Genomic DNA, 26,138 nt, shown 5'->3' on the forward strand with positions numbered 1-26,138 from the left:
ATCTCCTTACCAGCAAGGGTGAAGATTTGCTTACTAATCATCAAGAAGAGGGATTCTATAGACAGTTGCAAAAAAAACCTTTCGTGATAAGACTATTTTTATAACAAGGGTGTTATACTCAAGATACTTTATTTACATCACATAAGAAATTAAAATACAGATGCAGAAGTCCTACTACATGCTTCTACAACTTGTACACATTAATTGAATCTGCAACAGTTGTCATAAAATCTGTAGGCGGTTGTGCAGTCCATTCATAATTTAAATGTGAAAGGAATGGTCTTACATATTGACTAACAGTGACCAATAGACAAAAATGATACAAATCCAATACTGCGTATTTCTTAACCTTACTTGATGCCTTTTTTAAATCTAAAAGAAATCTGGTGTTCCCAGGAGTCCTAATTACTGATATTATACTTGATGCAGTTTTATTTGCTGACTAAATTTCTGGCTTGTTTTTAAATACAAAAGATACTTCCCCAGCTACATCCTCTTTAATAAGCTACTAGCATGTGTAGCAGCCGGTAGGGAATACGTAATTCCAATGGTATACCCCTAGGTGCAAACTGTCCTTAAAATATAATGCCATAGACAGGCTACTTAGCCAGTCAGTCTCAGAGCATCCTTGATACTACAATGACTACAGCTTAACAGTGCATAGTACTCATATAAAACATCACGGATCTATAAACACATGGGTTACATAATACATTCAATATGCCTTATGCAAGAATAAATCTAATGTAGAGGTAAAAAGGTTTTGTAAGAAATGTATTGCTCTCTGTGTTTAGCCCTTACCCATATACTACCCTCCTGGCACATTTAAGGCAGTTTTTGCTGGATATCACCTTAAATAAAATAAAAAATAATACAAAAGTGCATAGGGGTCACAAATAAAAACGGCAAAAAAAAAAACAGAAAAGTATGGGGACTCACTGTAAAGGCCTATTTACACAGAGTTTGATTTTTAGGAACAAAAAAAAACGGGATGTCGGCTTTTGAAACAAACACATTAATATTGTCTCACACAGGGTCCACAACAGACTGACTGCGATGCTGCATCAGTATTTCATTAAGAACCTGGGCTGTTTCTTAATATACACTGTGTGTTTTTACTTTCTTGTGTTCTGGCTTGACGTCCTCTTCCACTGTCAAAGTTACATTCCGGTACTCAAAAACAAATGTCAAGAGCAGTTAAAGCACTTGTTCCACCCAAAATAACGATGATGCATCGGTTTGTCACTTGCCAGCGAGAACAACCTGAATGTCCCATTATTTACTGCAGCGTCCAAATTTGATCTTGCAAAGATAATTCTCAAGAACATTCTTCTAGAGCACACAGTTCCTTGTGTTCTTGGTCCTGAGAAATAGCCCTTTTCCTTTGTTTCCTTTGTTGTTCTGATGCATTAAAATTAGGCTGACCAATGAACCGTTGTCATAGTTGTAGACCAAACATGGGGCATCAGGATGGCAGCAGACCATCTCAAATTGTATTGTAGTATAACTCAAAATCTTATACAAGTATTATGCTGAATTTAAAAATACAGAAAAGAAAATATCATTTTTAATAAGAGGAGCATCACACCAAAGCAGAGTCTCAAATTCCCATACTAACCAATGGATTCTTGCACTGATGCCTATTCTGTAGAATGGGGTGAACCCAGTGTGTATGTAATTTAGCTGCAGTGCTTAAAATAATATATTCATCATTATTCTTCCAGCATTTTCCCACAATTTCAGAGTGTTTAGACAAATCTGTTGGACTTGATGTGAAGGTTCCACTGTGTTAAAAATCACATCTGTTTTTTTCATCCCAAAAAATATCTGACACTGTGAATAGGCCTTGACACTTAAAGAAATAATGCCTGTCATAAACGTGACCATAGTAAATCCAGACAGAGAAGTAATCAATTTATCCTTTTAAGTGCATCCACTCAATATCAGGTAGAAGATCAGAGATAGCACCTCGGGTTTGCTCACACTTGTTTCTCAGCTTTTTCGCCTTGTGAGGCTGGTGAGAGAACATCTTATTCTGGAGTGCGTTGAACACCTCTGTGCTTGATCTACTGACATAATAAATTAGAAATAACATGCTACTCAGTGAACTAGTTATCAGGCAGTTGTCCACTGATCTAACTAACAGCTCACTTGGTTGACTTGTCATCTTGAAATCCATTAGGTTTTTCTAGAAAAACAGATCATTCTTAGTACATGTTATCATGGCAAAATGTGAATGTTTGAATGGCTTTAAGTACTACAGGTAGATGCTGGTGACATACGTTTGGTATGGTATTCAGTTAAGTTGTGGTTAAGAGCATACATACCAAACGGTGCCTACACTGGATAAAGTGGTCCTGTAGTTTCCTCAATGGGCTCTAAATGATGGGCAGGAGGAAAAGATTTGAGTAGATATGAGATCTGCCAAATTTATAACAAGAATTCCATTATGTCTAAAGGTTTGTAGACACTCTGCATATCTAGTAAATTTAGACATTAAGGGCACACCCATTGTGGATGGATTGAACTAGTAAAGTTCAAATGTACATGCACTGCTTGTATAATTTCTATCAACATAGTCAACTTACTAAATGCCAAATCCCACTAGAGAGGTCCTTAGGTTTGGTCTATAGAGCAGTGGAACAATATGCTCTGGGACAACGGAGCCCTGTACAATACAGTTTGGATGAATGTATGTTGGGTTTTCTTATTTTAATCTTAAAATGAATCACCTATGAGCACCTAATACTCTGAATGCAATCAAGTCTATAATCTGTTGTCTATAGTCTTTCTAGATGACTAGAAGCTGTTAATGCAGCAAAGCAAGGCAAACGTCCTTGTAGGAGCAGGTGTCCACAAACCTCTGGCCATGTAGTGTATTTAGCAGAACTCGTTGTCATCAGATATTCATACCTGAAACAATATTCTGCAGGGAATATTTAAACAATAAATAACATAGTGTTCACTTCTTACCTCGTAAAGTTCTTCTGGACCTGCATTGATGTACTAGAATGACTATAAGCAACCCTCCAAAAACTACCACAGCTGCTAGCACTGAAAAACTGGTAATGGCTGCTACCCTCCAGGAATCCAAGGGACTGTTGGCAGGGCCTGTTAAACATAGGACATTATTATTGGGAGGAACTCAAGTTCTTTGCTCAGAATCGCACAGCAAGACTCAAAACATTCCCAGTGTTAGCATAAGCTTTGAACTATTGCAACATTAATGCATTAAATACAGAACAAAGGAATGAACCTGAAGCATGGAAACAATGAATAGTATAACAGTGATCAGCCTTAACAATAAGACCTCCTTTTTTCTACACTTGGTGACATTATCAACTCTGCTTAGCTTATGTGTGCACTTTGTAATTCTCCAATTACACACTGTTGCCAATCTGCTGCTGTAACTGCCATGATAGCTCCATTTCACCCTGTTTAGCATGTGTAGCACTGGTATAAGTGGATCAGAAACAAGTGTTGCTGGAGTATTTAAACACTGAGCCTACTCTCACTGTCCGCTGCTAGACCCCATTAAATGCAAAGTCAGAAAGGGCAGCGGTTGCTGCACAGTTTATGTTGGTCATCCTCAAGTCACACTAACACACCGCCACCACATCAGTGTCACTGGAGAGCAGAGGCGATTGCTCTAAGACTGCAAGGGAAGCTCAGCTTCCCCTAAAATGTCAAAAAATAAGTGATCAAATATATACTGTTGTGTGTACATGTCATTGAATAAATATGCACTACAACGCGCTCAACTTCTGTTCAGAATCAGCTTCTTATCACTGGTAAAGATGTGGCTTTCCTCTCAATCATTCCCGCAGCTTCACAGTGATTTAAACAGCGTCCGCAGAGTTCAATAGCAAAGCAGCGAAACGGGACGAGTCATTGGATAAATGCTGGGCTTTGTCCCGCCCATTGGACGCTCAGCGTCTCTGGGGGTCTATGGGGCAGTGGGCTGGCCTCGGCTGGCCCAGACGCTTAGCTTCTGCATGATGATTGGATGATCTGTCTGAGGCTGAATCCCTTTTTGATTGACAGCGAATTGAGCGAATCAGCGACCCTTTGGTGTAAAGATCCGTGGGAGCATTAAATTTTCATTCTGTTCTGAGTTGAACCAGAGAATTTCTTTATCCTCTTAGTGGCATTTTCTTTGTTAAAAACGATTAGCGACAAATCGAGCTTCTATTTCTGGTGTTTTTTTTTTAGCTGCTTGTGTTTGGAGACTGACTTCTATCACCCTTTCTGACTTCTATCACAGTTTCTGTACAGCGGGTGCTGCTGAGCCCTTCCATCGTCACAAAGCACTCACAGGCGGACACACTTCACATGGGCCAAGGCCGTTTAAGCAGCCTAGCTCTGCTGGCCATTGAGAGGACACTAGTCAAGTCCCTGGAAAAGACGCCTTGTTGGTACGACAGGGTCACAGATCATTTTGTTGAAAAGGAACGAAGTGTAGAATTTACGTATAAATAAACCGACACATTTTATGATGTAGGCCGAAATTGAGCTTCCCCTCCTTGAAAGACCAGCATCCGCCATACTGGATAAAACCCTGCTCTCTGGTGGTCTTGCTGAAGTCCAGACCTCTGAACAAGAGGGTGAACAAAGCATGCAGAGCAACAAATGGACTACAGCCTGTAACTGAATAACTTAAATGCACTTAAATGGTGAGTGGAACTGAAAGATAGAGAATGAGTGTAGAAACAAGTAGGTGGCTTGTAGGTTATAGATGATCAGTGTACAGTGATAAACTCACAAAACTATGCACCGTTAGATATTCAGACACAAAACTGCAAAAATGAAGTAAATAGGTCTGTAACTCACATTTATCACATGATGGTGTCTTGGGGTATTGTATGCATGTAGAGCATTGCACACATTCTTCGATATCAATATTAAAGACCTCGTTGAATTTACAGATGAAGGCTGTTGGTGGAAAAAAAAGAAAAAAAAAAGACAAAGCTTATTAAGAGTATCTGCCTGAATGCACGAAATTTAATTAAAGGGAATATTTGTTGTTTCTTGACAGTCAACCTATGGTCTTTAGCTGAAAAAGAAGTGGATCCACAGGACTGTTATTTGCCTCTAATTCATATGAAATGAGCTGGGAAATTCCGTTCAAGTGATGTGGTGGAGCACTTATGGGGAAATGCTATTACTCATGCTCTTAGTGCGTAAGCAGCGTTTCGTCTGCCTGAGTGTTTGAGCATAACCCAGACTGTGCAGCTGAGCTGTTACATAGAAACTTCATGGGCACAAACACTGGGAGAAGTGACTTCATGAAAATCTCAGGGTTTTGTAAGAAGCAGCTTGAGCTCTGCAGCTGAATTTTACCTTTCACATAAACCTCTGACGCAGACGTTGCAGAAAAATGAAAGCCTGTGGTCAGACACGCACCACAATATTCACCACTATCTCATATGAACCATCTGAGTCACTGAAAACACAATTCTGCAGAACAATATTTTACAGCACAGATTACAGTTTATGACTCTTGGGGAAAATCTATAGATATGCATGGTTTGTAGAAGAAAACGTACTTCTCCTTTTGCAATCACTTTTGTTTTTGAGTGAAATCAGCTGTGTAATGTATAAATGAATATGATACTACAGAGTCATATCCTGTGAACATGTCTTGACAGAAACACAGGAGGGAAGTGGCAAGTCTGAAAGAGGTGACATAAAGATAACCTGATAATACAAATTGTTTGGACTTCATTTTCATCTTTATTGATTCATCTCTGAGGTAGGGCAGTTGCGGTGAAAGAATTTCCCGTGTGGTGTTTTATCAGGGCTCAACACTGCAATATTACCATCCTAAATCATTAATTCATCCTCATTCTAGTGATATGCTCCTCACTGTCACCTGGAACCGGCCTAAACTGTGCCTTTTGAGGCTTCCCCATGACTGGGTTTCGATAGTTGAATTATAGGTAGCTAGATAAGATCTCATTTCACCATTTCACAGTGACTTTTCTGGCACAGATTTTGCATATTGCCAGGTCTGAATTGCTTGGCTCTCCCTTTTCATTTGGTTGAAAGCTGAAATGCTCCCAAACTGGAGAAGCTGCATTTGGTTTTGCGACTAAGATTGCTGTCATTGTGTCCGTTTTTTCAAACGAAGACTGACACTCAGCCGTTCAGCCACAGTTCAGATGCCAACAGTTGGGAAAAATTACACTCTCAACCTTTTTTACGATTTTCTAAAATTAATGTATTTAATATTCATTACACACAACCCAAAGTGTAAAACAAGGAAGACCATTCTAAAAAAGGGAAAACATGAAAACATTGCGGTGAAGACGGTTCTTGACACTCCTTGTGGTTGTCTGGTCAATAGCGTGGTATCACCATATTGCAGTTATTACGACAGCCCTGCTCTGAGGGAAGATATATTTAGAAGTCCACTCGAGCATTTATGGGTGGGAGTCCTGCTCAATTTTATCTTGTACCTAATTAGCCCAAAGAGGGTTAATGTTCTGTATTGTAACTGCAGTGAAATATGCACATATGTGTTTTGTGCAGATTGTATATACTGTATTATACAATAGCAACAGTGTTCAGAAACGTCACGTGCAGACTGACCATTAGGTTCTCCACTTACAGTTAATTACCTTACTATTATATACAGTATAGAGAATACAACAGCCTATGTACATGTCCTACTGTGAAGAACAGTATATTTAAATGTAGCCTATTTATTCATTCATTCATTATCTGTAAGCGCTTATCCAGTTCAGGGTCGCGGTGGGTCCAGAGCCTACCTGGAATCATTGGGAGCAAGGAAGGAATACACCCTGGAGGGGGCGCCAGTCCTTCACAGGGCAACAGACAGTCACTCACACTTAAGGACACTTTTGAGTCGCCAATCAACCTACCAACCATGGGAAAAAAACAGAGCATCTGGAAACCCACGCAGACACTGGGAGAACACATCCAACTCCTCACAGACAGTCACCCGGAGCGGGACTCAAACCCACAACCTCCAGGTCCCTGGAGCTGTGTGACTGCAACACTACCTGCTGCACCACCCTATTTATTTAATTAAATAATATTCACTGCCAGCCTATAATTTATTACCTGTCCATATGTATATATATTTAGTTTACACATGGATGACCAAAGTGCCCACAGGCCAAAGCTGGCCACGTAAAGGGAGAAAGAACACCTTAAGCAATTTTTTAAACACCTTAGTGTCACTGCTGGACTGAGAATAGTACACCAACTAAAAATATCCAGCCAACACTTTCCCATGGGCAGCACCCTGTGACCGCTAATTATACTAGAGCAGAGGGCTTCAGGGGGTCAGCAGGGGTGTCACTATATCTGGTCAGTCAAGTGCATTAGCAGTTGCAGATATAGTGCCATACCAGGTGGCCTCAAACCTATGCACTACACTCGAAGGCCCCATCATCACATTTATTCATTTGTGTATCATTTATAAGTGGATCAGACATGGCAGTGTTGTGGGAATTTATAAACACTGTTCCTTCTCATGGTCCACTTCATTAGACACACTAATCTTGCTGGTCCACTTTGTAGATGCAAAGTCTGAGAGTGAAATTCATCTGCTGCTACACAGTTTAGTCAGCCTTGGGTCACACTAGCATTCCATCATCCTTTCTCAGTTCACTGAGAAGAGCAGTACTGAGAATCTTCTTCTTTTTTTCGGCTGCCCCTGTCAGGGGTCGCCACAGTGGATCAAGTGATCCACATTATCGATTTGGCACAGTTTTTTGCCCTTCCTTACACAACCCTCCCTATTTTCCACAACCCTGCCCTGTGGTGTTCCTCTGGGTGTCCTGAGCATTGAAGAACAAGGTGAAAAGCTGGCTAACAATGTAGGCAGAGCAACAGATGGACGACTGTTAGTAACTGTACAACTACTACATGCAATTATACAGTAATCATACCTGACGAAATGGACAATGAGGGTAGACTGACTGATTGCTGTATTAACCTTTATGATGGATGGTTGCCATAATGGGTGATATTTGGAATAAATTCTTAGGCTTTCTCTTGTAAATATATAGTTAATCTTAAATAAACCTGCATATTTACCTGTGTTTACATCACATATGCCACAGATGTCTGCACCACTGAATTTACCATGCAGTATAACGGCTGTATATATGTTCTCCTCGGGTGTTTCATATATAATACCAAGCTGCCTCTTGTGTCTCTATGAGGAGGTCAGTCCTTTTTTTATTAGCACTTCTCTTTTTTAATAAGTCTAATTTCTCGCTGATGTTTTTTTCTACGTGAACTACACCAGCTCCCGTCGTTACAGGACAGAAAGTTGAGATACTCCCAGACACGAACGAGAACCACCGCCGAAAGCAGGGTCTGGACCCGGGGGCGAGGGCCTGGGTCTGACTGGACTGAGCTCCCGCCGAGTGAGAGGGAGTGAAGTAAGTAGAGAGGAATGCGGAACCGGTGGGAAGTGGAGCTGAAGGAAGCGAGTCTAGTGAAACTCTTCCAGTTATCACGCCATGTTCATCCAACACAAAGCGGGACATGTCCTCCCACAACGGCTCAAACTACGTTACAGAGTTAAACAGCGTCAAGCCTTCGCCTCGTCTGAGTGACGCGATGTGTAAGCAAGGTCGTTAGTCAGGTTTATAAAGAAAGGGAAAGATCTCGAAGAAGTCCAAAGAATCTTACTTTTCTCTGCGTTCACTCCTCGGCTCCACTGTGCTCCGGACACCAGGAGGAAAGCGAGGACTCGGCACAAAACACGGAGGTCCATAGTGAAGAGCTGAGGCGCTCTCGGAGAAATAACGGAGAAATGTTGGGAGTACGAGGTCGGGCCAGAGACGGACAATGAGGAGATAAAGACGCCGCAGCCGTACGTTTCTTCGCGCTGTGGCGAACAGCATGTGAATGAGTCACCGCAAGCCCCGGCCTTGTTTTAATAAGCGCCCACACCCACGCGCTCGACTCTCAGCTCCTCTGAGTCATTTCCTATGTACTGTACTGAGATTCTCTTAATGAGACTCACCAGCGGAGAGAGACGCGGAGTGGACATCACTACAGCCTCAAACCCTCATTTAGTTCATCACACAGTCTCTTTAACGGTGTTAAATACACCGAAATGACGCTGAACTTCTTTAGTAAATGCCCCAAATATGACGATAATTAACGATATTTAAGAATTAAGAAAAACGGTCTGTTGATATTGATATTTAAGATAATTTGAGCAATAGTAATGGATATTGTTCTTTTTTTGCGTTGTCCAAACTGAACAAAAACAATGCTGGGTTTAAAAGAGAAAATCATAATAAAAACACATTTTAAATCTCAGCAATAACTTGAAAACCATGCCACGAACAGCAAACATTTGCAATTTAAACAAGTGTGTGAAAGATTAGATTTAAAAAACTAAGTCTACTGAAGTGTTTCTGTGAAGACAAAAAGACCCCAGTCTCCTACAAAAAAATCCATGTTGAACTAAATGGGCTCAAGAAGCTCATGAAAGTCACCCCACCCTGCGACGTAATTCCTTGAGTCCAGTCCAAGAGCGCAAAAACTACAGCCAGAGAGCCGTGGGTGTGTGTATGTGCTGGAATTATTAACACGGGTGGCGCAGCAAACACACAGCCTTAGTGTAACAGGGAGAAAAAACATCCCCTGAACATTTTATGAGCAACACAGGGGTTAAACTACAGACTCTTTTCATTATAAACCTCTCCTTAACTTTTGGTTTGTTCCTGTTAATCATAAACAGAGATGGGAACAAACTGGGAACTCTTGAACTTAAAGGTGCACAAGGCAATTTAATTTCATTTTTAGTACAAATTAACTGTGTACATGGAGATCATGATTAAACAAAATGTATTTAGAAAAGTGCATTCGGTGCCAGAGAAAAAGAGTTTGCAAAAGTGCACTCCGGAGTTGAGGCTGCTGGAGGCCATCTTCACTAATGCTCAAGGGCAGGGTTTGTGATTTGGGGTGCGCTATCTCAGGTAGCCAGATTAACTAGAGGCTAACTACAACAACATAAGCTCTCTGGTGAAATTGCTGTTTTAGACCAAAATGACACAAAATATACTGGATAATCCACTGTTTCTAGAGGTTACTCAGTACCTCAGTATTTGTGTTTTTTTTTTAAAGAAGGTACTTTAAGTTTTTACACGTTTCAATACTTTTTCTTGCATGCGAATTTAGGTTTCTCTATTCAACTGTGCTCTAAATTCAGGATACTTTCATATGGACACTTGCTTGCAAGCTGACAACACAAAAGGTACTGTCTTGAAAGCATACTGACTAGCCATATGGGAGCAATTATATATTCTGTGGACATTCAAACCAAAAACCCACTGTAAGAGAGTCTTAGGCATGTTTACTTTCATGTGAACTCTCTTCATGCTCATATGGCAATGACATCATGAGTTTGTTCTGATGAAAGCCCCACGGGCAAAATCTGTGTCACGGTGCAAAACAATCACTTTACCAGACTGACACAAAGCCCAACCTTTTCCATGTTAAGGAGCGTAGTGCTCAACTTCTAAGATTCCCAAGAAAGAACTCTCTCAAACTAGCAATCCTTACTCTGGAGCTACAAGTTACAACTTCTTATTTCTTGTGGCTTCTGATTTCAGTTTAAGCCAAATGCAGAATTCAAGATTCGGTATGTACTTAACTAGTCCCATGGGTTCATGGCTCGTCTCGAATCTTGAGGTCATCTAAGAGCAACTCTTAATAGTTTCTGTGAGCACCTGCATGCTTGCTAACAAATCATCTCTTGTAAATGAGCACAGAAATATACTCTGCCTCAGGAGTTGGCTCTCAAAGGCAATGGTAATAAAGACACTTTGCTCAAACATGTGGTTTTTGAAGCCATACTACGAGCTACTGTGTTTATTCTCCACACTCCTTTAAATAGGATCAGTAACTACACAGCTGATGTTGAGAGCAGGCCTCAGAATGAAATAAGTATTCTGATTTATTTCAGCAAAGCTAAATGAAAAATAAATTCTGACGATCTCAAGAGTAGAATTCAGAACAGCAGGCCCCAGACTTTTCACATGGTTCAATCTGTCCATGATGTACTCTTAACAAGTCACATCGGTAGCCATGGAGTAGCACATAACATCAGAAGCTGGATCCCATTACTGAATGGAGTTGCCGTATTATTCTTTTGGACCAGACCCATGACCACAAGGAAAACAAATTTGTAATATGTTCTGCAGATGCACATTTTCTAAATCAATTTGTTAGAATGCCTGCAACACATTAAGTGTGGAGTGCCGGATGTCCTATTTAAGGAAATGTGGTGAGGTGCAGTGTTTTAAGAAATCTCCAGTACATCTTCAAAAAGCAAAGGCAAATAAAACAAATGTCACATTAAGTTACAGAGCTGTTTTTTGTTTTTTTTTAAAAAAAGAAAAAAAGGATACATCAGCTATTAACAAGCACAGACAATGTGCTATTGTCTATAATAGTCACTTTATCACTGCTGCCATCTACAAACTCATTGTCCATTTGGTCTTTAGCACCAACTTTTCACAAATGTAGCTGAAGTAGTCTTTTGAGCAAAACAATATAGAACTGTGTACTCAGTTCATAAGTCACTTCCTCATTGAAGCTCATGTTTTCACTACTCCTGTATACTAATCAATTTGTCCTGAATTTAAGTGATGTAGATGCGGTGGAAGTCATTGGCTCCAAACGCAGCGTTGCATTTAGGACACTTCCTCTGACGAGTATCATAGCGGGTCTTCAAGCACTCATAGCAGAAAACATGGAAGCACTTGGTAAGCACAGTCTCCTTATCCCGAGTATTACAACAGGGGCATCGCAGTTTAGCCTGAAGACAAATAAAAGTCGTCAATAAAACAAATGCATACTTTAAAAAAAGACCTACAGTAAGGAAATGTACCACATCAGTATAACCCTAACCCTTTACCTTATACTGGTTGATTTCCTCCTGCAAGATCTCATCAGCATCTGTATATACTTCCACCTTCTTCTGCTTCTCCAGCTTTCGGCGGAGCCTAGACAAGTCCTCCTAAAAGCAAGCAGCATTTAACCAATAAGCCTCTCTGATGTTCCACTTACTTTATTCTTGATCTTTTTTTTTTTTTTTACATTAAATTACATATGGTCTGATGCTCTGTACCTGTGCCCGTTTGAGGTTGCCGCTTTCTCTCTCACGAGCAGTACGGTTCTCCAGCACTGACGTCTGGATCTCCTTCAACTTGCTCTGTGTATGTTCCAGCTGCACTTTCAGGTCCTCGGCCAGCTGAGCTGCTTCTACAGCCTGAGATAAATAAAAAATATACTATATACCAGTGTAAATTATTTCTCCTTGATGTGTAAAAAGTTAATATTGTTTCTCTAGAATAGCTTGGAAAATTCTAAGATAATGATTTTAAAATGAATAAAACTTTAAAATAATAAGCCCCTTACTTTACGCTTATTAAGTTCTAGAGCTTGTGTGCGTAGTGCTAAATCTTTTTCCAAAGCAGCCAGTGAGCTCTGCAGGATTCCCTCCTTCTCCTCCAGTTTCTGCACAACCAACAGCTGAGCATCAACCTTGAATGGAAATATTTAGCATTCTCATGAACAATTAAATATCCCTGCTAACAGTCTGCTAGTATAGAAATTTCATTATGAGTGTGCTACTGTAGACTGCATTATTTGTAACAGTCTTTTTTGCATACCTGCGTTTTGAAAGTGAGAACCTGGTCAGCCAGTTCCTCTTTCTCTTCTCGTAGCAGCTTATAGATCTGGTTTGATTTGATCCTCTCAGACATTAGTTTGAAATTGGCATCATCTTTCTCTCGCAGCTGCTGCATTAGCCGGCTGTTCTGCTCCTGCATGTCCTCAAAGGCCTGACCAGTCACATCCATCTCACTCAGCAAAGCCTCCTCCTCCTGAGCACAGCACACACACAGGTTAATCAGCTCTCCTGACTGCTTAAATCATAGTCATTTTTATAAGAGCTAGTGAATAAATAAGCAGGTTATATTACACATATACATAAAATACTCTTCATACGGGTAGGAAATAACAACAGACAAACTATGACGAGACCAGGCATACTTGTTTAGTAGCAGTAAGCTTTTTCTGCAGATGTTCAATGGTTTCCTCAGCCACTCGAATCTTCCTCAGAGCATCTTCATCAGCCAATTTTTTACTCTCCTTCCTCTCTCTTTCTTCCAGCTCCCGCACCCGCTGTCTCAACTCCTCCACCTGGACATTTAAAGGTGCTCAATGTACCTGTACAGATATCTCAACAGATGACAGTTAAACCTTAAGGGCACACATACCTCTGCTTTGGATTTTCTTTCAGCTGCCATAAGCTGAACTTTGTCTCTCTGCTCTTTTGGAGCAGACTTGTACATGTCTAGCAGGAGCTTCATTTCCTTCTGAGACTCTTGAGCTTTCCTGATTAGGTTATATGGAACACAGTTTGTGGATCAATATAACATATAATTTAAAGCAGTTTCTGAATGATATTTCTCAGGATCCCAGTAGCATTGGTTATTGTGCATTCTTAGAAATGTTTTTACATGTTTTTATATGGTACAGCAAGGCAATCAGTCATTTACAGACACAATAATTGATGGTATCATTGCAAAGTCTGTATTATAGATAATACATACTTAAGCTCTGTCCTGAGCATCTTCAGTGTGTCAGAGTCTTTTCTCTTGAGCTCCTCACTGCGCTGTCTCTCCCGCTCTCTTTCTCTTTCCCTCTCTCTTTCTGCCTCTCTCTCACGCTCCCGTGCTCGTTGTCTCTCCAGCTCTCGCCTCCTCTCTTCCTCTTCTTCTTCATCATCTTCCTCTTTCTTCACATCCAATCCTCCATCACTCACATTCTCCTCCAACATTAGCACACTACCAGTATCCCCACTCTGGCACTTCAGCTAGAAAACAAGTGTTCATGAACAACACAAAAAAAAGTTCAATTAGCTATGGAAGTCTTTAACTAAAAAAAAAAAATTACATGTAGCTGAATGCCACATAGAATTATACATCTACTATGATCACGACAGATTAAAATAATGCAACATGAGAAGGCATACAATCAATTAATATTTTCTTGATTTCAAAAATACAAAAACAATTATCTGCATGTGTTTTCATCATTATATAAAATGTAAAATTTCATCAAAAGAAAAAAGTTTGGTTTCAGTTTCCAGTGAAAACCTGCCCCTTTTAAAGGTAACATTACTTCATAGAGGAATGAATGTGAGCTCAACCTTGTTGATTTCCATCTGTGTCTCACGTAACTTCCTCTTGTATCTCTGCACATCCCCTTTGAGCTGGTGGTTATGGTTCTGAAGACTGCTTATTAGATGCCTCATTTCTCTGTTTATTGGGCCTAAAGAAAAGAGGGTGTCAAACATGAAGAGATGCTGTTTATGATAACTGGGTAGTTGTCCCAATATCTGATCTATGGTAAGCACGAAACTACTGCCAAAATAATGAACAATAAGAAAAGTGATGACAGGATACACCACCCCCACAGACTTCCTTTCCCCCGCCCTGGTTACAGTAAAGCAGGTCTGCCCCAGGGGAAATTCAATGGTAAGAAATTTAGAATGAAATTAAACCCTAATGACATCTTAACACACTTCATCAAAAACAAACAGAAGCTGCACATTTACCTGCTTGCTCATTGGCTGCAAGATTCTGTTCAAATTCAATCCGTAGCATCTCATATTCCTTGCGGACCTGAGCAAGAGTGTCTTCTAACTGGATGACTTCAGTTCGCAACTTCTTCTGGAGAGACAACTCATCACTCTATAAACACAAGTATAACATCAATTATTCTTTAAGATTCTTAAAAAAAATACAATAAAAAAAAAAGATAGTCTATGACATTAAGGCAGATTTATGCTTCTGTATTGACTCAACATAGAGACTACAACGTAGGCTACACAAGAGCCCTGTGCCATTGAGCATTTATACTTCTATGTTGATGTCTGCGTCGCTCTGAAGTTGAACCGTCACAACACTATAAATCAATCAATTTTTATTTATATAGCGCTTTTAACAATAAGAAGTTGTCACAAAGCAGCTTTACAGAGATCCGAGTCCAAACCTCCTATCAGCAAGCCAAGTGGCAAGGAAAACTCCCTCAGTGCACGTGAAAGAAACCTTGGAATGAACCAAGACTGATACAGGGGAACCCACCCTCCTCGAAGAGCACAACAGATAACAAAACAGAAGTAAAAGTGAACTCATAGAGCTAAATTATTTATAGTAATGTAAATTATTAGTTATATATGAGTATGAGGAAGGGGGTGGTGGTCAGTGATTCTTTGAAAGGGTAAAGGCAGGTGCAGAGTTAAACATGATACTGAAGGTAAGACAAGGCCAAGATCTTGTACAGGATACACAGGGTCAAGGGCTGGATCAGGGCAACACCAGGAGAGCAGCAGGAACAGGAATCTCGAGGCATTAAAGAGACAGGAGAAAGAAAACCAGACAAGGGGGGAAAAAAATAATGGGGATCAATAAAGGGGTTAGAAGGTTCATGGTAAAGCAGGGGCAAATTGTCCTGCAAAATATCATCCAAGAACCCAGCTACAGACAAGCAAGAGAGCGCGAGGGGTCTGGTTGATGATTACCAAAAAGCTAACTTATTTTTTTTTTTTTTATAAAAGATTCACTATGACTGAATCTCAAAGATCATACTCTACACTGTGCAGTACACAATGTAGCAATGATGTAGTAGTATTAGTATTATAAATTTGTAAAGTGCACTATTTAGGGAGTAGGGCTATGTTTGTGACACAGCATAGTTTACATGAGCTCCTAGGAAAGAAACAAATACAAAACTGACACTTTTCCCTGTGGTCACGCTTCTCGTTGAGAGTTTTCCCCCGGAGACTTCCATATTTTTCCATTGTTCAAAATTGTTATTTATCCCTGACATCCAAACCATGTCTGAGGAAGCCTCTGTAGTGTGGAGGACTTCTTTGGTTCAACATAACAACTGACCAATCACAGTTGTTGCAGTTGCCATCAACGCAACACATAGTTACATTTCTGGAGAGGTGTGCATTATGCTATGCCTTAGGTTTCAATTCAGTGCGTTGCCTAAAAGCAAATGTTTCGAAAACATTTCAGTCTATGTGAGTCACATGGGCCACAGTCCATCAGTGGTATAGGTGGTACAGCATAGGTGGTAGAAACTAATCTTCACAGACTGAAAGTTGTTACAAACTTTTTGGGGCAAAATATATTTTTAACGACCATTCTAAAGAAAATGCACATTTATACAAGGAGGTCTATGTTTTTTCTATTTCTGTTTACATATTATGAAATATGACTTTTGAAATTCAGTGGAACCTCTACCTACGAATTTGATCCGTTCCGTGACCAGGTTCGTAAGTGGAAAAGTTTGTTTCTCGAGTCAATTTTCCCCATTTAAAATAATGGAAAAGCAATTAATGCATTCAAGCCCACCTCGAAAGCCACCCTTTTTGCACTGATATATGTTTACAAAACCCTCAAATTAGTAAAAAAAAAAAAAATACATTACTAAAAATAAAAAAAGAAATACAGTGGTAACAGTAATAAAAAAGAAATAAAGAAAGTTTTAAGTGGTTTGAAAACGTGACGACTGGCTGGAGAAGTAACACAGGCACTGACTGTATAACGGGAGGTGGGGGGTGGGTGGAATAACGGAGAGTAGGCGGGTGAATGTGGGGAGAGGAAGTTAGTAGAGGTTCCACTGTACTTTATTTGATATGTAATAAATAACTGTAGCAGTGTGCATAGGTGCTATTTGTAATCTCAATTAGTCTGATTATTTTAAAAGCTTTGGAAAAACTGTATTACAGGAGTACAGAAAATATGTTTGTGAGGTTTACCTCCATGTGTTCTATTTGTCGTAAGTGAGCGTTCTTGGCGGTAAGCAGCAGAGCCCTGGCCTCATCTAGCTGAGTCTTCACTCCCAGAGACTCATTATACAGTAGAGAAAACTGAGACTGGAGACACTTGTACTCTGGAGTCTCCTTTACCACCTCTTCTGGAATGTTCCTAATATCAATCTTACCCAAAAAAAAAAAAAAAAAAAAAAAAAAAAAAAAAGTCAGGATATTTAACTTGTCTTAATAGTGAAATATCAATTTTGGACACAGAAAATATGCAAGCAACAAAAATGTACAATTACATTGATATGAGCATCTGAGCATCTAAACTAGTTTCTTGTGTGAATGTGATACATTTACGCACTAACAAATGCAGTCAAATAATTACACTGTGATATAAGGCATGTGGTGCAAATGAGATTCAAATAAGACTAAAATTTAAAAAAAAGATCAATATGAAACTTTTCCATTCTCTAGACATCATTACCTTCAGTTTTTCATTTTCCCGCACTGCCTCCTGCAGCTCCTGTTGTAATTTCTCCAGCTCAGCCATGCGACTATTGGCTAACTCCTGATTCTGCTCCAGCTCTGCATTCAGTGATTCAAACTGAACAGAATTGTACATAAATAAATATCCGAATAATAAATGTAGAGTTATCTCTCCAATTTCAATCAAATAAAAAAATGTTCCAATACCTTCTGTATGTTGAGAGTAATCTGACCACCCGGTAAACCGCCAGAGCTGCCAGAGGCATAGTAGCCTGAATTAAGCTGAGAGTCAGAGAAATAAAAAGATATATTAATATCTGGTGAATATGCACTTTCATGACATTTTATAACAGGAACTGGATAAAACTTTGAACTGTATACACAGTTGCAGATGCTATTATGGTGTAGAGACATTGGGAAGAATGGCACTGAACTGGACATGTCTAATTTATTTTTATTTTTTTATAAAGCTGTGTTCAACACGTGTACATAAAAGTATTTAAAAATGGGTGCTGGCATACCTTAGATGAATATGTAAATCAATATATTTGTAAAGGTTGATTTCTTTTTTGGAAGGTTGTGTTTCACAAATGGCCATTTAAAACTGAATGCAGTTTTATAATAAAATACAGTTTTTCTGACAGAAATATTATTTGTTTTTTAAAATTATTTAACTGTTTATCAGCTGTAAATTCCACCATGTAGCAGAATATGAGCTTTCAGAAAATATGTCAAGCAGCTTACTTGTTCAAGAGCCTCCGCTAGATGCTTGTTGAGCTTTTGTTCTCTTTTTCGGAGTTTCTCAATGTCCCACTGCAGGTCTTCAACAGCAGTCTCCATCTCAGATACTTTTGTCTCTGAGCTTGTCACTTTGTCCACTAGTTCATTATACTGCAAAGAGAAGATCAGAGTAACCTTAAAATAAAATTGATGAAACATAAAACATTGATCTTGTTGAATGTGTCCTTGTTAAAGCAAGGCACACTATCTATATATATGCTTGATAGTTTATCATTACACGTTTGTCCTTTAGGATGAGGAAAAAAAAAAAAAGCTGAACCAAAATCAAGCAAACAAAACCAAATACTAGACGGAAAAATAATACCTCCAATGATGTTTTGTGATGTCTCCCTTGCAGGGAGGAAGCCAGGTCATGTAGTCTATTGTTCTCTTCTAGTAGCGTGCGATTTTTGGCAATAATCTCTTGCTGAATGTCATCGTCACATACTGATAGGGAAACAAGAACAACACACCATTAACTTTTAAGTTATAAGTGACATGCTTTATGATCATTATACAACAGTACAATAAAATTTGACCTCTGCATTTAACCCATCCATGGCAGTGAAAATACATATTCACAATAGTGCTTAGGGGCAGTGAACACACCCACCCAGAACAGCGGGGCAACACCTAACGTTTGGGGGGGGTTAGGTGCTTTGCTCAAGGGCACTTCAGTCATGAGTGTTCCCTCTGATTGTCGGGATCGAACTGACAACCTTCCAGTACGAAGTCTGGTCCTCTATCAATTAAGCAAACGCCGCCTAATACAGCATTGGACTTATGTTAATTAATGTCTCCATTCGTATGTGGAGCAGGGTAATGAGATGGTTTTGGCTAGATCTTGCTGATACTGACCAGAAACTTGGTTTGCTCTGTGAATTTTAGACATAATTCAAAATGATTCATAATCATTGCAGTATTTTATTAATATCATGTAGTAAATATATTAAAGGAAATGACATGCCAGTTACCTGCTGCTTGTACACGGGAACACAGATCTTCAATTGAGCTGTGCAGGCGGTCAAAGATGCAAACCATGCAGGCTACTGCCCCCTTGCTGAACTGCATTCGGTCTTGCAGCTGCAAACTGAGTTCCTCCTCACTGCTGTTATCCAGAGTGGAGAGGAAAGCCTTTGCACTCTCACTTAGTGGAGGAGGAGGTGCTGCAAATATAAAACAGGTAAGGTTAATTTATTTAACATCACTGTAGATGCTTCTACAACTGACATGTCAATAAGACAGAATGAGTTAAATGATATTACAAAGAAATTACCAAGCATGGTCATGCACAATCCCCAAACTACTATATCCTTAAACCTGATGTTTATTCCCACTTGCAGAGCTGTATGTAAAATGTGTGAAACAGAAATCTCTATACCCACAACCTACTGCAAAATGAAAGTTTAAGGAATCAGATATGTGTAAGAAATCATATTTTTCTTACAGACTTACAACATTAAAGAAGTTCTTAAAATTGTGATATAAGTTGATAACAGATTTTATTTTGTTTATTTTGCATTAAATGGGCCTTGGTACTGTTGTATTTTTTGGCAATAATCTAAAAAAAGGGATTAAGTAAATACAAAGTGATAAATTAGGTTGTGTGTGATGATTAGAACATGCCAGGTCTGGCTACAGTTGTCAGGGCACTCTAGCCATTGCTTGTTTACTAGCCAAACCAGTTACTGAATATAACCATAAATGCTGGATTTTTGGAAATGAACAAACTGCACTGACAGATCAAATAGTATTCTATTTGTGGTCCTTTGTATTTGTTTAATGTTAATGCTGTCCTCATAACAGGATTAAAATATATGCCTGTCAGGTGACCTAGGAATCCTGTAATACTTATAAATATTATAATCAAAGGCAAAATATACATTTACCAGCTTAATATTTGACTTAACATTTCCACTTTAATGTGTAAACGTGTTTACCAATGACTCCATCTTCTGCTGGTGTCTCAGGAGGATGCTCCACAGCACTGGGCTTCTCTTCCTCTGGCTCTTGGTGCTGCTCCTGCTGCTGAATCTGTTCAGTCTGCTGCTGCTGTTCCTCCTCCTCAGCTGGAGGATGAGACTGAGGTAGGCCATCCTCACCTTCTACTGGAGTTGGCAATTGGGTAGGAATATCAGGAGCAGGTGATGGAGCATTTGCAGGAACAGGGGCAGAGATTGGGGGGCTAGCAGGGGTCTGCACAGGTGCTGGAGGAACCTCAGGTTCAACACGTTTCCGTAATTCTTTAACACTGTCCTCTAGCTGTGTGAGTAAAGTGGCAAATCATGAGATTCATCAGAGACGCATCAAATCGTCGCAGCATAAAACAAATCGTGTTAACTTTCAATCATAGCCAGTGTAAAAACATAGAATTCCAAGTAATTCTGGAGTATTTCTTTCAGGCCATTCATCAGGAAATGTTCACACAATGTGATGGAAAGCTGCTATGTTCAAATGATATAGTACATTAAATATGGACAAAAATGGAAATAGATGTTTTTCTTTGGAGAGTGACAATATACAATTTAGGTAACTGTCTACCTAAATATAGGTCAGGATATCAATAAAAATTTATAAATAAAAATTATATGAATGATCTGTTCATTCATTTCTGACTATAATGAAACTGTGTATTAGGTCTACCCTGTTTTTATGATCTGTTGTAGAACCTTGGTAAGCATTAAAATGTTACAGTTCATGCTGTACTCAGAGCTGGTAATGTGTTCAGTCTAAAACAGCTCTCCAAATGTCAACTCTAAAATGACATGCTATAAAGCATTGTAGTAGAATTTGTGAATTCAGAGCCATTCTGAGTGTCTGAATTGCACCTTGCACTGTGTTCATTGTGATATAAACAAATAATTGTGAAATCTGTAGGATCTAACATTAAACAGTTGAATGCTTAATAATTAACAAAGGCCTATATTCAACTGGACTCGGACTTGGAGGTGCTGATCCTCATCCCTACCGCTTCACACTCGGCTGCAAACTGGTCCAGCAAGAGGTCCCGGCTCGATGAAGCCAACAAGACCACATCTGCAAAAAGCAGACATGGAATCCTGAGACCACCAAACCGGACACCCTCCGCCACTTGGCTACGCCGAGAAATTCTGTCCATAAAAATTGTGAACAGAACCGGTGACAAGGGGCAGCCCTGACGGAGTCCAACTCTGACTGGAAACCAGTCGGACTTACTGCCAGCCATACTCCTGCTCTGTTTGTACAGGGACTGGATAGCTCGTAACAAAGAGCCCAGTACCCCATACTCCCTGAGCACCCCCCACAGAATACCCCGAGGGACACGGTCGAATGCCTTCTCCAGATCCACAAAACACATGTAGACTGGTTGAGCAAACTCCCATGCACCCTCCAGGATCCTAGCGAGGGTAAAGAGCTGGTCCTGTGTTCCACAACCGGGGGGGAATCCGCATTGTTCCTCCTGGATCCGAGGTTCAACTATCAGTCAGACTCTCTTCTCCAGTACCCCCGCATAGACCTTACCAGGGAGGCTGAGGAGTGTGATCCCCCTATAGTTGGAACACACCCTCCGATCCCCCTTTTTGAAAAGGGGAACCACCACCCCAGTCTGCCAGTCCAGAGGCACTGCCCCCGATGTCCACGCGATGTTGCAAAGACGTGTCAACCAGAACAGCCCCACAACATCCAGAGCCTTGAGGAACCCGGGGTGAACCTCATCCACCCCCGGGGCCCTACCGCCAAGGAGTTTCACTACCACCTTGGCCACTTCAGCCCCAGTGATAGACGAGCCCCCCCCGGGGTCCCCAAGCTCTGCTTCCTCTGCGGAAGACGTGCTGGTGGGATTGAGAAGATCCTCGAAGTATTCCTTCCACCGTCTGGTGACGTCCCCAGTCGAGGTCAACAGTTCCACACCCCCACCATATACAGCGTTGGTGGAAAACTGCTTTCCCCTCCTGAGTCGCCTGACGATTTGCCAGAAACTTCTTGGAGCCGACCGAAAGTCGTTTTCCATGTTCTCACTGAGCTCCTCCCACACCAGAGTTTTTGCCTCAGCGACTGAACATATGGCCGCAGGTCAGATGATACGACTATAAAGTCGATCATCGAAATGTGGCCTAGGATGTCCTGATGCCAGGTGTACTTGTGAACACCCTTATGTTCGAACATGGTGTTCGTAATGGACAAACTGTGACGAGCACAGAAATCCAATAACTGAACACCACTCGGGTTCAGATTAGCGGGGCCGTTCCTCCCAATCACGCCCCAAGTCCGAGTCCATGGTACTCAGCCGGAAAAGGGTGGAGTGCTCTCTCCAGTTTGGAAGTGAGATCCTGCCTCAAGTGGAGGAGTTTAAATACCTCGGGCTCTTGTTCACGAGTGAGGGAAAGATGGAGCGTAAGATTGACAGGCGGATCGGTGCAGCGTCAGCAGTAATGCGGGCTCTGTACCGGTCCGTTGTGGTGAAGAGAGAGCTGAGCAAAAAAGCAAAGCTCTCGATTTACCGTTCAATCTACGTCCCAACCCTCACCTATGGTCACGAGGTTTGGGTAGTGACCGAAAGAACGAGATTGCGGGTACAAGCGGCTGAAATGAGTTTTCTCCGCAGGATGTCTGGACTCTCCCTTAGAGACAGGGTTAGGAACTCGGACATCCGGGAGAGACTCGGAGTGGAGCCGCTGCTCCTCCACGTCGAGAGGAGCCAGTTGAGGTGGTTCGGGCATCTGGTTCGGATGCCTCCTGGACGCCTTCCTGGAGAGGTGTTCCGGGCATGTCCAACGGGGAGGAGGCCCCGGGGCAGACCAAGAACACGCTGGAGAGACTATATGTCTCGACTGGCCTGGGAACGCCTCGGTATACCCCCAGAGGAGCTAGAGTCGGTGGCTGGGGAGAGGGAGGTCTGGGTTTCTTTGCTTCGACTGCTTCCCCCGCGACCCGGACCCGGATAAGCGGTGGATAATGGATGGAAGGATGGATATATTCAACTAGTCATGCATTTTATACAGAGTAAATTATGTTCCTTTTCTCAAGCCACTGAATGATACACATCAAAAGAGGGTGTTACAGAGGCACATAATCCAAAAACACAAAGAAACCAGTCATATTAATAAATGGTGTATAAAGTACCTGAGTCCAGTAGCGGTTGACAATGAGAAGAGTGGTATCATCAGTTGCTTGTCTTTTTTCCAGCTTCTCAATTTTCTCTCTCAGCTCATCTTCAATGGCTTGCCTCTGCTCAAGGCGCTCTAGGAGTTTTTTGTTCTTAAACTGTAAGACCTTCATGTCCATTTCCTCCTGCAAGGCAGATGACACAATGAAGACATCTCCTGTCTTTTCTGAGAGATACATCTACAGCATGACAGTACAGATCTTTACAGAGACTACAGTAACTCACAGTTGATGAAACTCCTCCAATACGAATGGGCTCAATAAGAGTAGTCGTGGTCTTCTCTTCTTTTTTCATCTTCTTTTCGGGGGGGCCAGGAGGACTGTCCCCCCCAGAGGCACGCTTACCTCCCGTGCCTGACATGGTTCCCCTATTTTAAACACACAGATCAAAATCGTGCAAAAAATACACGTAGTAAGAAGGTGTTCGGAATAGAGAGAGAGAGAGAGAGAGAGAGAGAGAGAGAGAGAGAGAGAGAGAGAGAGTGTGTGTATCGCAGAATGTATATAATAGTAGCTGGATGCTAACTTGCACACAGCGTATTTCTGAAGTAGAATACCTATGAAGTTTAGATAGTCGTTACTGCTGTAAAGTTAACTCTATATGTTAAATACAAGCGATATGTGATACACAAGTCAATTTTAATACATTTACTTGGGGCAGAATTCATATTTATTTCCAGACGGCTAAAGCTACCCTTAATGTTCAAAACACCGTCGAACTAGTAGATATGTATTGAAAAATAAATCTGCTTCTAGTATGAATTTGACGTTCCACCTTAAATGGTACATGAGAAATTCCGTCGCCTTATTTAAGGTGGAGTGAAACAGAGCTTCGTTAGTAAATTAATACCAGGCACATATTTACTAACACACACGACGTAACCTTAATCCGAACATACTAAACTGATATAGAGATTGCTCTACAATATTACTACAATGGACATTTTTTGAATGACTAAGGCTAGAACGATAAGACCGTGCCTAGCTAAGGCTAGCTAATAGTGTCATTAATGTCTCCAACGCTAACCTAGCGGCAAACATGGGCGTGCTTCTAAAGTTAATACCTTTACATTATGAAGTTTGTTTAGCGTACTGTGCATGTCCCCAAAACACACCCAAATAACCAGAGTTTATAAAATTGTGAGAGACATTTATCTCAACACATACAAACCTCCGCTCACCGAGAGCAGCCTGAACAGCAACTGCTCACCTTCATAATAAAAGTCTCGATTAAACCGATGCTTATACGTCATGCATAATTTAACTTTTGGCATATTAAAATATGGCTCATTATTCGAATTACAAAAGCAATTTATTTATTCTTAATAAATCCGTTATTATCTGTTACTAAATTGTGGCATTCTCTATCATAGTAACAGACCGTGATACTACAATTCAAAATAAAAGTATTTAATCGTCCATTTTCATCACATTAATGACTCCCCCAGTGAAATTTTTTGATATTTTTAAAGAGTAATTAGGCCTTTTTTAATTAACAGCTGAAAGTTCATTCATTGTCTTTAACCGCTTACCCAGTTCAGGGTGGATCGAGAGCCTACCCGGAATCATTGGGCGCAAGCAGGAACACGGAACACAACCTGGAGGGGGCGCCAGTCCTTCACAGCCTTCACAGGGTGACACACTCACACCTAGGCACAATTTTGAGTCTCCAATCCACCTACCGTGTGTTTTTGGACCATGGGAGGAAACAGAGCACCCGGAGGAAATCCACGCAGTCACGGGGAGAACACACCAAACTCCTCACTGTCACCTGCAGTGGGACTTGAACCCACAACCTCCAGGTCCCTGGAGCTGTGTAACTGCAACACTACCTACTGCACCAAAGTGCCACCCTACAGCGGAATGTGTTGCATTGTAATAATAAAATATATAAGCCCTGTTTTACATTTGCACACCCCTCTCTTTCAACTCTGCTATAGGTTCAGAAGTTATATCATCACCTAAATTACAATGATGCCACATGCTGCAAATCACCAATGGCTTCTTTTCCACTGCAGGGCCTAGAAGTTCTGAGCACAGATAGTAACCATTCCAGTGGTGTTCCCACATGCATACGGTTCAGACCATGCTTGGGGGCCCAGAACTGCTTGGTGGGAGCTTATTGATGTAAGGATTTAATGATTGGCTCCATATCTGTGTCAACTTTGTGCTGCAAGTTCCAGTATCTTTATGTTTTTTTTTTCTTTTTAAGTTAATGTTTATGAGAGATGTCTTTCCTGGGCCTGATTTAATGACACAGCAAATAGAAAATAATGGGTTCAGATGTTTATGGAACAGTTCGACATGGCCCATGCTCCTGAGCCTAGAGTAATTTAAAGGAGCAATCTGTAATACATTTACTATACTAAATCATGAAATGATAAGTATATGTCATCAGAAATTAAGGAAACATTCTAAGTGTCTTTACATTTTTTATTTTTAAGTTATGTTTATGTGAGAATAGCCACAACTGATAACATTATTATTATGGGATGTATTTCCTGGTCCTTATTTAGTGACACAGCAAATGGAAATTAATGGGTTCAGATGTTTAGTGCAGCTACAGTGCAGCATGGACACAGGGAAAACACACCAAACTCCTCACAGACAGTCACAGAGCATGAATCAAACCCACAACCTCCAGGTCCCTGGAGCTGGGTGACTGCAACACTACCTGCTGCACCACCTTGCCGCCTATTTGAATAATGATATAAGCCAAAACATAAGTTTTAAACAATGTGCAGCATTTTAATACTCCTGCAGTACTGCTGTGTCTGATCAGCACTGAAATGTCACCACCACGACAGTGTCACTGCAGCACACAGAATAATCCACCACCCAATTCATAACTGTGGTGTTCCTGGGGGTCCTGACCATTGAAGAAGAG

General features: G+C 40.8%; 2 protein-coding genes across 5 annotated transcripts; both read right to left on the reverse strand.

The window, feature by feature from the left end:
- Positions 1-111: 111 nt before the first annotated feature.
- On the reverse strand, positions 112-9,273 carry si:rp71-1c10.7 (tumor necrosis factor receptor superfamily member 12A). The gene is made up of 5 exons (XM_066665672.1): positions 8,671-9,273; positions 4,831-4,932; positions 2,974-3,111; positions 2,328-2,378; positions 112-2,188 (listed from the first exon to the last, which is right to left on the reverse strand). The coding sequence occupies exons 1-4, from the start codon at positions 8,753-8,755 to the stop codon at positions 2,338-2,340; spliced, it is 366 nt and encodes a 121-aa protein (XP_066521769.1). The 5' UTR covers positions 8,756-9,273; the 3' UTR covers positions 112-2,188; positions 2,328-2,337.
- Positions 9,274-11,392: 2,119 nt separating this feature from the next.
- rnf40 (ring finger protein 40) lies at positions 11,393-24,451 on the reverse strand. 4 transcript variants are annotated; one of them, XM_066665250.1, is made up of 20 exons: positions 24,433-24,451; positions 23,478-23,619; positions 23,210-23,377; positions 20,047-20,368; positions 19,081-19,272; positions 18,432-18,553; positions 18,071-18,217; positions 17,534-17,608; positions 17,325-17,444; positions 16,838-17,017; positions 14,624-14,759; positions 14,216-14,337; positions 13,617-13,879; positions 13,281-13,398; positions 13,054-13,203; positions 12,672-12,884; positions 12,418-12,543; positions 12,128-12,268; positions 11,915-12,016; positions 11,393-11,815 (listed from the first exon to the last, which is right to left on the reverse strand). In XM_066665250.1, the coding sequence occupies exons 2-20, from the start codon at positions 23,610-23,612 to the stop codon at positions 11,639-11,641; spliced, it is 3,009 nt and encodes a 1,002-aa protein (XP_066521347.1). In that variant the 5' UTR covers positions 23,613-23,619; positions 24,433-24,451; the 3' UTR covers positions 11,393-11,638. The 4 variants fall into 4 exon arrangements, with proteins under 4 accessions (XP_066521347.1, XP_066521348.1, XP_066521345.1 ...); XM_066665251.1 differs by having other exon boundaries at positions 12,418-12,516; positions 24,423-24,451; XM_066665248.1 differs by having other exon boundaries at positions 24,423-24,451.
- Positions 24,452-26,138: the final 1,687 nt, after the last annotated feature.

Source organism: Hoplias malabaricus, chromosome 3 (assembly GCF_029633855.1).
Source record: "Hoplias malabaricus isolate fHopMal1 chromosome 3, fHopMal1.hap1, whole genome shotgun sequence".
Taxonomy (NCBI): Eukaryota; Metazoa; Chordata; class Actinopteri; order Characiformes; family Erythrinidae; genus Hoplias; species Hoplias malabaricus.